A 12,144-nucleotide genomic window follows, 5' to 3' on the forward strand; every position below is an offset into this window, starting at 1 on the left:
GGACCGATGGTAGAAAAATGATAAGACTGATCTCGAAAAGATATGAGACAACATCAAGAGTAAGGAACGCCCTCCCCGAACTCAAGGGCTTAACAGCCCGACTCATCTGCGCTGTCACAATTATAAGAAAATAAAATTGAACCTTGGCTAACAATTAATATAGCTTTTAGCCTAATGATAAGTGTTTGATCCTAACAATAAATATACTTTTGATTATAAGAATATAGATCAAACTATATCATTTAACAAGTGTTATATCATTTCGTTTCTTATTTATAGTTAAAGATTCAAGCGTAAAAATTATATCAGCATATTCTAAAATGTTTGATGATAAAGAACTTCAAGACGAAAGTGTAGACTAATTAGTTTGACCTAACTAATTTGGCAATAAAAACCTTAACTTCAACTACTATGTTTATTCTTTCGTTGGTATTGCATTAATACAAAATTAGAGATGTCAAAATATATCATAAATATAATTGTCAGACAAGTTTACGTAGAGTGATCAAACATTTTTAAAAATCGTCCGAACCGATAGTATCACACCGCACCATTTTATTTTATTTTTTTTAAAATAACCGCGGTTAAGAAAAAAATGAAAAACCCCCGCCCCATGTTGCGGTTATAATATTTGGTCAAAACCGCACCGCCGTGTACAATCTTATTTAGCATAGTTGTATTTAATAACGAGCACATATACACGTACAATAGATTTTCTACTTTTGCCACCTCCACTATCTCAACTCTCCTTCAATTTTTTTCCTCTTTCTCTATTGTTATTTGTCGCTTGATTGTTATTTTATACTACCTCCGTCCCAATTATAATGTCCATGTTTCCTTTTTTATTTGTCCCAAATATATAGTCATATACCATAATTAGTAATATTTTTTTACACTCATTTCCTAACATACCCCTATTAACTACATCTTGAAAATTGTGCAATCATTTTTTAATACATTAAATAGGGATAAAATAGAAAGTTTATATAAAATTTGATTTTCCAATAAATTTTTCTTAATCTGTGTGAAAATCCAAAGAAGACATTATATATGGGACGGAGGGAGTATATTTTTATTTTGTTTATTATAGTTTTCATTCATTATTTTAAATAATTTGAATGGTTCTATTTTTTTCTATTTTACTTATCATAAAAAAAAACCGCGAACCGACCGCCACCGCTTAAAATCGTCCAAAACCGCGAAATCGATTTTACATGCAAAACCGCAATTTAAAAAAAAATATATAACCAAACCGCAAGTGACAATTCGGTTTAAATTTATTCGAAAAAACCGCAAACCGCACCGTGATCACCCCTAAGTTTAAGTGTTTAACATGTTAAACTTGAGTCGAATATTTATTTAAGATTTAACCGATCGAAATGTAAATGAAAATTCAAGATTTTAAAGGGTCGGATTAGAACCTTGGGTCCTAGGGACCCGATCCATTAATCATGAATCATCCCTAGGGGCTAGGAGCACATGACTCTCTTTAATGCATCAAAATTGACCTTTCCAACAAACTGATATTTTTTCCTCAACAGCTAGATTGTGCATTCTCCACCATTCATTATTTCACCACTTTGTCTATTTGCACATGAATTGTATGTAGCAGGAAATTTCACTTTAAATTTTCTTCTTTTTATTTTCCTTTTTTCTCCACAGTTTTCTGTTCTATATATAGTAAAAAGGGAATCGATCTTTCTGCAACATCAAAGCGATAAATTAAATAAATAAAATAAAATCTTTCAACAGCGAAGCCAAAGAGATGATGTTAAGGAGCTCATCTACACCAATTCTTGGATCCCTTCTCTCATCTTTCACCGAAAGCCCCAATAATCACCATCATCAATCTGAATATCACAGCGCCACCGTGAAACACACCACGCTTCCGCGTGGCGGATCTCAGAATTTCAGCAAATTTTCGCTACATTCTCCTTCCGTCGGTGAAATAAAAACCACCCCAGATTCAAGTTCGAACAAAGGATTTCGAAGGGTTCAATCCGAAGGGAACCTGGAAGAATTGGTTGATGCTTCATACAAAGTTGACGAGTTCAGTTTCTCCAGCCAGTGTTTCAAGAAAGTTGCTCGAAAACCTGTCCGAAGTCATTTAGAGGCAATCCCATCTATCTCGTATCGAAAGATGAGGACTCATGATGAGTGTGAAGATAGCGATGGGGAGTACGCTGAAGAAGATGATGATTTTGAAGTGGAAGAAAGTGGGAATCTTTTCAAGGTGGAAAATTTGGTTTTGAAAGAGAAAAGAACCGATATGATTGGCTATGGTAGCTTGAAAACCGAAGGTGATCAAGGGAAGATGTATCTAGCAGCAGGCCTTGGTGTTTCTGATGCCACTTTTCTTGATGGTGGTGGATATGGCCCAGGCGGCGGTAGTGGCGGAAGTTATAGGCCTGTTACCTTCGACAGAGACGGTGGCGACAGCCAGGGTGTGAGCATGGAAGAATATTACAAGCGAGTGTTGGAACAAAATCCAGGAAATCCGTTGTTCCTCAGAAATTATGCTCAATTCTTGTACCAGGTGAGTCCTTTTTCTGTCTCGCCGAATGCTTTACGTATCAATGACTTTGTTTCATTTAAGCCAAAACAGTTTTAACAATAGACTTTATTGCATAAAAGAAACTTACCTTCCAACACTTCGGTCTTGTGCAGAGAAAGGGAGAGGGAGACCTTCGGGTAGCGGAAGAATACTATTCCAGAGCAATCTTGGCTGATCCTGAAGATGGTGAAGTTCTGTCACAATATGCAATATTAATATGGGAATCTCAACATGACAAAGAGCGAGCCACGAACTATTTTGAAAGAGCAATTCAAGCATCATCAGAAAACAGGTATGGAAAAGCAAGTAATCTGAAGCTATAACACATTCATCAGACATGTAGGACCTCAGTAACAATAAAGCTTGGCCAAATATATGTTTATATTTTTCGTGCCTAAGCTTCCATCTTTTCTGTGTTTTACCAGTCACGTACAAGCAGCCTACGCTAGTTTTCTCTGGGATGTAGAAGATGAGGAAGAAAACAATGCTGCAGAGAATACCCATGTCAGGCCTCTACTCTTTCCACAGGGATCCATGGCTTCCGCAAGTGCTTGGTGAAAGATGAGCTCGCATTACAATCCCAAGTAGGAACACAAGATGCTCTTAGTTTGAAGTGGAACAGGAGAGATGGGTATAACTTGCTATAAAATTTTATCGCTTGTCGTTCAATGTGTAGTAACACAAGTTTCCATGTTAGCATGAATTCTGTATAATTACCGGAGCTAGATGCCAGGAATTGGAATTTTGGAATAGGTACCTTATCAAGCATGTAATCACCTAAGTTGTAACAATCTCATCTAAGTTGTAACAATCAATATGATTCTTTCTAGTTATCAAAGGCCAATGAAACGCTGGCATCATATGAAATATAGAACAAGTCAAAAACAGGGCAAATACCACATGCACCTATCAATTAAGAGCCAATATCCATTTAACATGAAGAAAACAATCGTGCGGTGATTTCTGCAAACATTCACCAAATAGCCAATTATAGGTATAGAAAACACAATTTGTTCAGCTTTAAATTCTGAAAATTAGGCAAACAAAATACATCACAGATACTGTCTATACATGGAGAAATTGGATCTTATTGCATAAGATATGTCATCTCCTCAAACCCTTTTGGCGGGTATAGCTGACTAATGACAACGCTGTAGTGTCTACCAAACAAAAAACATAGAACAAAAAACATAGATCAAAGTTAATTATTAGTCCACCACGCTTCTTCACAACCACGGCATGGATCCATTGATTGAGACGATTGAACACTTGTACTTTCGCATTCTGGGATGAATAGCCAGCTGCAAGTTTACAATTCCGCTCTGGAGGCCTCATCTTTAGTAGGTTCAACATAAGTTGTGTAGGCTTTAATCACAGATTCATAAATTGTAATGCCTTTCAAATACTCATCCTTGTTCAGAAACTGCAAAAGAGGAGTAAGAAAATTGAGATTGTCTGCTTTCATTTGTAAGATCAGGACATACCACGCATGTATATCAAAGGTAGATATCATCAATTGCCAGATGAAAAATAAAAGATGAAGAAAATGGGAGAACACGGAAATAGCTACTTAGGTGTTTACTGGCATAATAAACTGAATGGCGGATCTAGAAAATGATGATATGTGCTGGATTTAAAAGATATCGACAAATGAACAATTATGATGACAAAACATTCATCAACTGAAAAGATTTAAACTGATCTTGAATGGTCATACAAATGCAACATCCAAATTATTATTCATATTGAAAAACCATATGAAAAATTCTCAGACCCCTCAAACTAAAAGAAAATAAAAGGTCACCTCATTATGGTCGTGAAGCAGAATAGGAGTCCTTGCCATTGGAGAAAAGCCAATTGCCGGAATGCCTCGATCTCTGAAATAGCGAGCATCTGTTGAAGCCGGAAATATCTCGGGCTCTCCAAATTTCCCATTAGCTTTTTCTATCGCTTCTTCTAGCAGCATCCACCAAGGATTGGAACTGTCAAAGGCTGTGAGAATTGGCTTCCCAAACTTGTCATACAAAGTTGCCCTCTGCTTGAACTGTCCCAGCTACAAATTAGTTAAAAGAGTGCCCTCTCATCTGAATATAAATTACCTAAATCACTAGACCCACACAAATTAACAGGTAGAAATTAAATAAATGAGACAAAGAAGGTCAGCCACACTAGCAACCTCTAACGTTTTGCAACAGCAATAGCTAGTCATTTACAAGCCATTTTATTTTCTTGCTGATCTATTAAGTTCTTCACGGTTTAATTCAACCTACCTTAAGGATATTATTACCCTAACAAGAGATCTAACGACCCATGATTTGCCATGTCAGCACTATAATATTAATTACAAATATGTGCTGAGATGTAAATAATTGGATGCATGATTAATTTAAGATATTACCCTAAGGGTAGGATCTCATTAACCGTTTTTCACAATATGATTGTTCCTCATAAAATTGCTTCAATAGTAGGACAAAACTACCAAGAGTGGCCCATACACACCCATTAACAAGTGGATGGAATTTAACATCTCAAAATTTACTGAGTACGCATATTGAAGCTCAAAAGTGTCAATCTACTTCAAAATTAGATTAATACAATTCGACTCATATATAGGATTTAAGAAGGCTAAAACTACAGAATAATGAGACAAACAGAGGTATTTGAATCCTTTTAAATTTAAGGAATATCTGCATGACTGACCTAGCCATAACTTTCAAGGCATGGTTTTATACAACCAAAAAGATATGCCACACTACTGAATTATATTTTTCTTACCTCAAATGTCATATTACGCGTAACAGGAGCCCATTCCTCAGCAATTCGTCTTTCCAAGGATGCTGCATCTGCAGTTGGTGGAACTCGGATATCAAAACCTGCTTGAGCTTCAGATGGTTGCAAATTCATGACAAAACCCTGACAAAAAACACCAGTTAAACATATTCCACGTACCATTGAACCAGAGAAGCATAGGAATGGTGATGGTCAGTCGATCTTTGTGTCCAACTCATATAGAATAAAATACAGGAAGTCCAATCATTTGTATCTCATATCGTGCAAAATGAGTAAAGGTTGTCCAAAATTCGATCGGTAAATGAAAGTATAAGCAAGACTCTGATCTTGTCGAAGCACATTAAAACCGACATAGGCAGTATCAGCTGTATTAGAAAAGGAATGACAGCAAAACAAGGCATGAAAGAAATAAGAGACTCACGTTCGGAGATGGGGTTCCGGCTTTTAAGAAGACCATATTAACAGAAGTAACCTCTCCTTCAGCCCTCAGTCCAGCTTTGATCAAATCAAATTGAGCGGCCCTGAATCTTCTAATACTCTCAATGCTCTTCAGTAGATTCTCCATGGCAGTGTTATCATAGAGCTTAGCCCCGTGACCAGGTGCTCCAGTGGCCGTGATTACTAGCCACCAGGGGCACCTCTCCCCATAAAACAAGCGGTAATGTTCAGTCGGGGATGCCAACCCCTCATCCAGCACAACACCCACATTCATTTTCCTGAAAACGTCAGAGTCTGCAAACTTCTCTGCCCCATCATGGCCACCTATTTCCTCATCCGGAACGAATGAAAGATAAACTGTGCGCAATGGGTGGAAGCCAGATTCCTGGAGCTTACGAATGGCTTCCAGGTACTGAAGACCTACACACTTCATGTCCTGAGAGCCACGAGCATAGATGTGGCCGGAGGATGGGTCGAGGTGGGCATCAAAAGGGGGGTGTTCCCATTTGTGGTGCTCAGCAGGCACCACGTCTGTATGGGAATTCAGGAGGATGGAGGGGAGCTCAGGCTTTCGGCCTGCCCACTTGAGGAGAACCATGGGTTTCCCCTTTGCGAATTCATGGATTTTGGATTCTAGGGACAATGACTTTGCTTGGGAGACAATGAACTGCACTGCATCGTGGTAGTTGGGTGAGGGATGGGCGGTGTTGATTTGGAGGTATTGTTGGAATCGTGAAATGATTTCTGAGGTATCTTGATCTTCACTTCCTACAGTGACACTCACCTTTGATAGTAATAACATTGCCGATACCAAAACAGCAAAGAGCAAGGGGCTGTATATGAGCCGAAAGTGACAGCAGGTGTGTACTCTCCGCATCTCTCCAACCATTTTGAGTGCCTACAGCATCAATCAAACCTGCGGATTAGCAAAACAAAAATAAAAAATTCAAAAACTCACAGAATATTTCACATTAAACATATAAAATCCTCGTTCACATACATATCCACCGATCAAGATATGACTCAGCCACCCGTTTCATTGTCAGTGGCGCACAAAATTAGAAGAACATACGCTTGCAAGCACACAGTGAATCGCAGAAATAGGTTACCACAGCTCAATAACATCATCAAAACGACCCCTTCCCAGTACATGATTAATCTTATCCCAACCTCAGGAACAAAGACGTGAAAAACAATACCTCGGCTCGAACTGGAATTTCCAAATCCAAAAACTTCAATCTCACCCTTTTACAACTCACTACCACGGAAAAGACCTCCGAATAATCCAAAGTCGGATTAGGTTTCCGATTATATGTATTGTGTATGGATAAAGAGGATTAAACATTAAACAAATAAAAATAACTAATGATGATGTTTTTTTTTTTTCATCAAATTTAATTTTCTTATTATTTTTACATTAATTTAATTTGATTAGTCGATAAGACGTAGAGTTGTTCAAACTTCGGATAAAACCGAAAAAATTGTAAATTTAAACTGAAAAAATTAAACATCGAACCGAACCGAAAACCGAAATTTGAAATTCGGATATAAATGTTAAAACCGAAATTCATTTTGTTCGGTTTCGAATTATATATCTCAAAACCGAACCGACCGAAAAAATCAAAATTTTATTAAATTAATAATTTTTTATATTATTATATTTTATGAGATGATATTTATTCAAATAAAGAATTATTTTTAATAATTTTTAGTTGATTGTTGTGTATTTAAGTTATTTAGACTTTGAATTTAAAGGTTTTACATAGAAATTATTTAAAAAGATAGCATATTATATTTTAAAATATATTTATAATACTAATTAAAATAATTATGTCAAACCGAAATAATCGAACCGATTTAGTAGAAAATCGAACCGAACCGAACCAAACCGAATGAAAACGGTTCGGATATCGGATTATATATTTCTAAAACCGAAATAAAAAAACTGAAAATCGAACTGAACCGGCCGATGAACACCCCTAATAAAATGAGTATTATTTATAAAGTCGTAAATTTGGTTTAGGCCCGCCACACAATTTAAGTGGGTTGGGTTGAAATTTTTTCAACCCAACAAAAGGTGGGCTTAGATGGGCCAATCCGCCTAGGCCCGCGACCCGCGGTTGGCCCGCGGGGCTGGAGAATTAATAATTTATTTTTATTTTTATTGTGATATATGTATTTTTTAATAAAAGTTGTGAATTTTTTTTGTATTAATTACTTTATATAAAATTTACACACATAAAATCAATAATTAAAATTTTTATTAATATGTTTCTATTAATATTTATTTATGAAATGATATTTATAATTAATTATAATAATTTTTATTTATTTTTATTTGTCGTAAACCAACCCGCGGGCCGGCCCGCCTAACCCGCAACCCACCTTGGGTTGGGTTGAGGATTTTCAGCCTGCCAGGATGGTGGGTCGGCCCTCCATCGACCCGCCAAAAGGTGGGTTTTTGGTGGGCCGGCCCGCCCCGCCATGGATTGGCCCGTTTGACAGCTCTAATTATTTAGCTTATAACAATCATTAAAAACTGTGAATATAATTTATACATATTAAATGAACTTTTTAAAATTATAAATTATTAATTTATCTACTAATTAATATCTATATAAATTAATAAAATTCAATGGTCCAAATATTATTGATTTATACAATTTGCTTCTAATAATAACTTGCATGAAAGTTAATTGAAACTTAGGGAACATTATCTTAGTGATAATTTGCATGAAAGTTTGTTGAAACTTAAGAAACATTATCGATAAGTAAATTATCGAATTGACAAATGGAGTTATTGATTTTTTTTTAACTCTTTTTTATGTGCACCATGTAAATAAATTTTCAATTGCAAAATGACACCACAAAAAAAAATTTGTTAATCTTCAACATGGCCAATTATTCATTCTCCTAAATATTTCATCATTAACATCTCAATTTGCTTATTAAGTAAATTGGAAGATGATATCAATATTCAATAGTCTATACAAAAAATAAGGATCCGAAATAACAAACAACCAACCAACCAACACCACAACCTCAGATGCCCAACACTACATTGAAGAGGATTTATGCTACACAACCATAAGCAAATGGACATATTAATGCTTAAATTCATTGGTTGTTAATGCTGCCATTATGCAAATGATTCCTTCCTAAACTCCGGCCAAAGTGTTCTGCCCTTCCTGCAATATCCATGTCAAAGACAAATTTGTTAGCAAACTTTTCTACACTTAGAAGATTTAAGGGGGAAAAAAAACGAAATAGATGCGGATTGAATTAAGCACATACTTCCACCACCAGAAGCACCAGATTTCGATCTTTTATGCTCTATGTAAACTCGCCTTCCACCCATTTGAATCGGAGACGCCTACAAGAGAACAAAAGTAGAATTGTAACATGAATATATAAATCAGGTACATGTACATGTCCTTTGAATTGGTATATATGATTCATACCTTTACAGCATCAGCAGCAGCTCGGGCGTCTTGGAACTCGACAAAGGCGAAGGAGGCACTACTACTTCCCTGTCCATGTGCAAATTTAGTAAATCCTTCAAACATCCGTCAAATACAATATTCAAGCATATAGTATCAGAATTAAGAATATATACCTGATGGTTTCTCAGGAAAACTCTGTCGGGTTTTATTTTCCCAAACCTCTTCAACTCATATAATACGTCAAGACTTGTTAGAGTTGGCGATAAGTTCTTCACGTAAACTGTGTTTGATTCCCCTAAAATTAATGAATCCACACAATCAAGCCCATGTGCAAATAATAAATCATTAACCAAGTGAAAAACGACATATACAAAGTGTTACCCGAACGTGGTTCCTTAGCATCCAAATCAAACTTGGGTAAAGTTGGGGTCACCTCTTTCATAGATGCCACACCATTTCTGATAGATGGTTGAGATTTTCCATTAACCTGCAACTTTCAATTTTCAAAGAATTGAAAAACAAAAACAAAAAGGCATGCAACAGGAAGAAAATCGATCATAAGTAACATAAATTTATACCAGGCAAGCGTAAGTGTGTGTCTCAACAGTTTGTTCGGAAGAAGACTGAACTAATTTGTTGTCAATGGCATGATTCAACTTGTCACGTACTGGTCTTGCAACAGCGTAAAGTTCTTGCAAGGTAGGAAAATCCGACATTTCGAATATCATGGAACAATCGGTCGATTTTGTTTCCTTTGAAGGAGATTTGGGCTCATCCGATTCATCCGAGCTAGTCTTCTGATCAAGTTGCGGAGATTTCAGCTCATCCGATTCATCCGCACAAGTCTTCTTCTCAAGTTGCGGAGATTTCAACTCATCCGATTCATCCGCAGAAGTCTTCTCAAGTTGCTGCTCTGATTCATCCCCAGAAGTAAGGTCATCTGATTCATCCAAAGAATCAGACGATGCTTGAAGAAGTTGATCTGATTCTTCAACCAAGCACACATGACTTTCCATCGATAACACGGCTTCGTCGACCGACTCAACTAAGCTCACACTTTCCACCGAATTCTCTTTTGATGCATTGTCACATTCTGGTATATATATATTAACACACACAAATTTTTAGATTGAGATGAGATATATATATATATATATAAAACATTAATGCATAAAACATATATAGTAAAATTTACCCGGTGTACTTTCATGGAAAATGCAATTAGGCATAAAGTGAAACACATCGTTGAGAACAAAATATCCACCCTTTTGTTCCTGTGGAGCAAGAAAAAAGGTCTGCACAAATTTCCTGGAGCCTGTGAAGTCACTCGAGTGAAGAGAACCGGACACCACCACGAGGACCCCTCCATTAAGTGATTCAAGGGAGTTTGTTGTATCGATCTCCACTTCCATGAATTTGGATGACATGATTTGCTCATGTATTTTCTGGGAAATTAGAAAAGATCATAGAACATGAAATATTATATATTTGTAATTTCGAAACATTATTTTTTTTTTGAACATAAAATAATTAAATCCCTTATTGCTAGATGAACTATAACTCATAAACAATTAATATGTAATTTTATCCGACTAATCTATTTAAATATTTATATTGTAATACATCGTTAAAAACAAAACAAAACAAAACAAAACATTATTACTTAGATGGTTAGATAATAATTGATTCAATGAAAAATATATGACTAAAAATAGCAAACACCAATACAGAGCCCTAAAATGGTTGATGTTATTTTTTAAAAAGACAAATTAAAACTAAATTTGGCTACGCAATTTGTTGAAGTTTTCAGTCTACTGATTAAACCGAAATCGAATCACATGCCTCGTTAATTTGAGGTTAATTTAAATCAGAAAATTAAAACACGACTCGAAATTCAACCAGCACGGATCAAAGCCAAAAATCACAAAGCCAAGCCACAATTTGATGGGTCGGTCTAGTTTGATTCGGTTTACGAATTAATGAATTGCACATATATAATAGGCCCCAATTTTTTTTTTTTGTTTCTTTCAAATAATAGTATCCCCTACATCTAATATATCAGTGGCATGCCGCATGCATAATGCGTATATCGCACATCAAGGAGTCCAATTGTCCTAAAAACATCTCGCTTTTGTAAATCATTAATATCATATTCTTTTTCCAAAAAAAAAAAACAAAACGATGGAAAAAAAAAAATTTAGATCAATTACCTCTATTTTGGAGACGGATCTCTTGATATCCCCATCAATTACGAGTATACAACTCTCATCCGTGTAAAATTTATGTGCATGATCCCTTTTCCCGTTGAAAACTTTATAATATTGATCCACGAAGTAAGAACCAACCTGAAATATAGAAAAATCTAAATTAATATCTATCTTTTAAAAAAAGAAAACTAAGCTAAAAAAACGTTAAATCTACTACGTAGCAGTTCTCATATGTCGAACAGACATGAAAGATCGTATTGTATCAAACCTGAGTAGCTGTGTATTGATTCATTGTCTTCTCTATCAAATTAATCACCCGTGATCGAATTTAATTATTTGAGAGCAATATTTAGTATTCAGAGTCTTGAGTTTATGAATGAATTTCTTGGAAGATGGAATATATATATATATATATAGAGAGAGAGATAACGTCTGATGGAGTTTGAATTTCGTAGGGATCCTATCTGAATTTGGATGGAATTGTTAAATTCGATCGTATATTATAAATTGAATTGATACTTATATGATCACATATCCAAATTGTGAGTTTTAATATAATATCGATCGGTGTATCTTCGAATGTATTTATCACTTAAAAAAGCTTTCTTACACTAATTTAAAAGGTTAGATTATATTTTGATTTAATTTTAAAAATTAGAAAAATAATCAAATCTCCTAGAGTTCGCGCGAATTAAATGGATACATATAAAAA

At 35.5% G+C, this 12,144-nt stretch overlaps 3 protein-coding genes across 7 annotated transcripts; 1 reads left to right on the top strand and 2 right to left on the bottom strand.

Moving 5' to 3' along the window:
• Nucleotides 1–1,678: 1,678 nt before the first annotated feature.
• LOC140881836 (uncharacterized) lies at nucleotides 1,679–3,327 on the top strand. The gene is made up of 3 exons (XM_073287445.1): nucleotides 1,679–2,536; nucleotides 2,668–2,846; nucleotides 2,980–3,327. The coding sequence occupies exons 1-3, from the start codon at nucleotides 1,766–1,768 to the stop codon at nucleotides 3,110–3,112; spliced, it is 1,083 nt and encodes a 360-aa protein (XP_073143546.1). The 5' UTR covers nucleotides 1,679–1,765; the 3' UTR covers nucleotides 3,113–3,327.
• Nucleotides 3,328–3,626: 299 nt separating this feature from the next.
• Nucleotides 3,627–7,094, bottom strand: LOC140881834 (uncharacterized). Of its 5 annotated transcripts, none has more exons than XM_073287441.1 (5): nucleotides 6,982–7,094; nucleotides 5,766–6,698; nucleotides 5,330–5,467; nucleotides 4,359–4,607; nucleotides 3,627–3,977 (listed from the first exon to the last, which is right to left on the bottom strand). In XM_073287441.1, the coding sequence occupies exons 2-5, from the start codon at nucleotides 6,669–6,671 to the stop codon at nucleotides 3,864–3,866; spliced, it is 1,407 nt and encodes a 468-aa protein (XP_073143542.1). In that variant the 5' UTR covers nucleotides 6,672–6,698; nucleotides 6,982–7,094; the 3' UTR covers nucleotides 3,627–3,863. The 5 variants fall into 5 exon arrangements, with proteins under 5 accessions (XP_073143542.1, XP_073143545.1, XP_073143541.1 ...); XM_073287444.1 differs by having other exon boundaries at nucleotides 4,359–4,598; nucleotides 5,766–6,680; nucleotides 6,982–7,090; XM_073287440.1 differs by having other exon boundaries at nucleotides 5,766–6,680; nucleotides 6,982–7,090.
• Nucleotides 7,095–8,726: 1,632 nt separating this feature from the next.
• Nucleotides 8,727–11,819, bottom strand: LOC140884996 (nuclear transport factor 2-like). The gene is made up of 9 exons (XM_073291907.1): nucleotides 11,701–11,819; nucleotides 11,436–11,570; nucleotides 10,421–10,670; nucleotides 9,804–10,318; nucleotides 9,607–9,712; nucleotides 9,399–9,520; nucleotides 9,244–9,312; nucleotides 9,077–9,155; nucleotides 8,727–8,970 (listed from the first exon to the last, which is right to left on the bottom strand). Exons 1-9 carry the CDS (start codon nucleotides 11,722–11,724, stop codon nucleotides 8,900–8,902), a joined length of 1,371 nt encoding a protein of 456 aa, XP_073148008.1. The 5' UTR covers nucleotides 11,725–11,819; the 3' UTR covers nucleotides 8,727–8,899.
• Nucleotides 11,820–12,144: the final 325 nt, after the last annotated feature.

This window comes from Henckelia pumila, chromosome 2 (assembly GCF_033568475.1).
Source record: "Henckelia pumila isolate YLH828 chromosome 2, ASM3356847v2, whole genome shotgun sequence".
In the NCBI taxonomy this organism is placed as follows: domain Eukaryota; kingdom Viridiplantae; phylum Streptophyta; class Magnoliopsida; order Lamiales; family Gesneriaceae; genus Henckelia; species Henckelia pumila.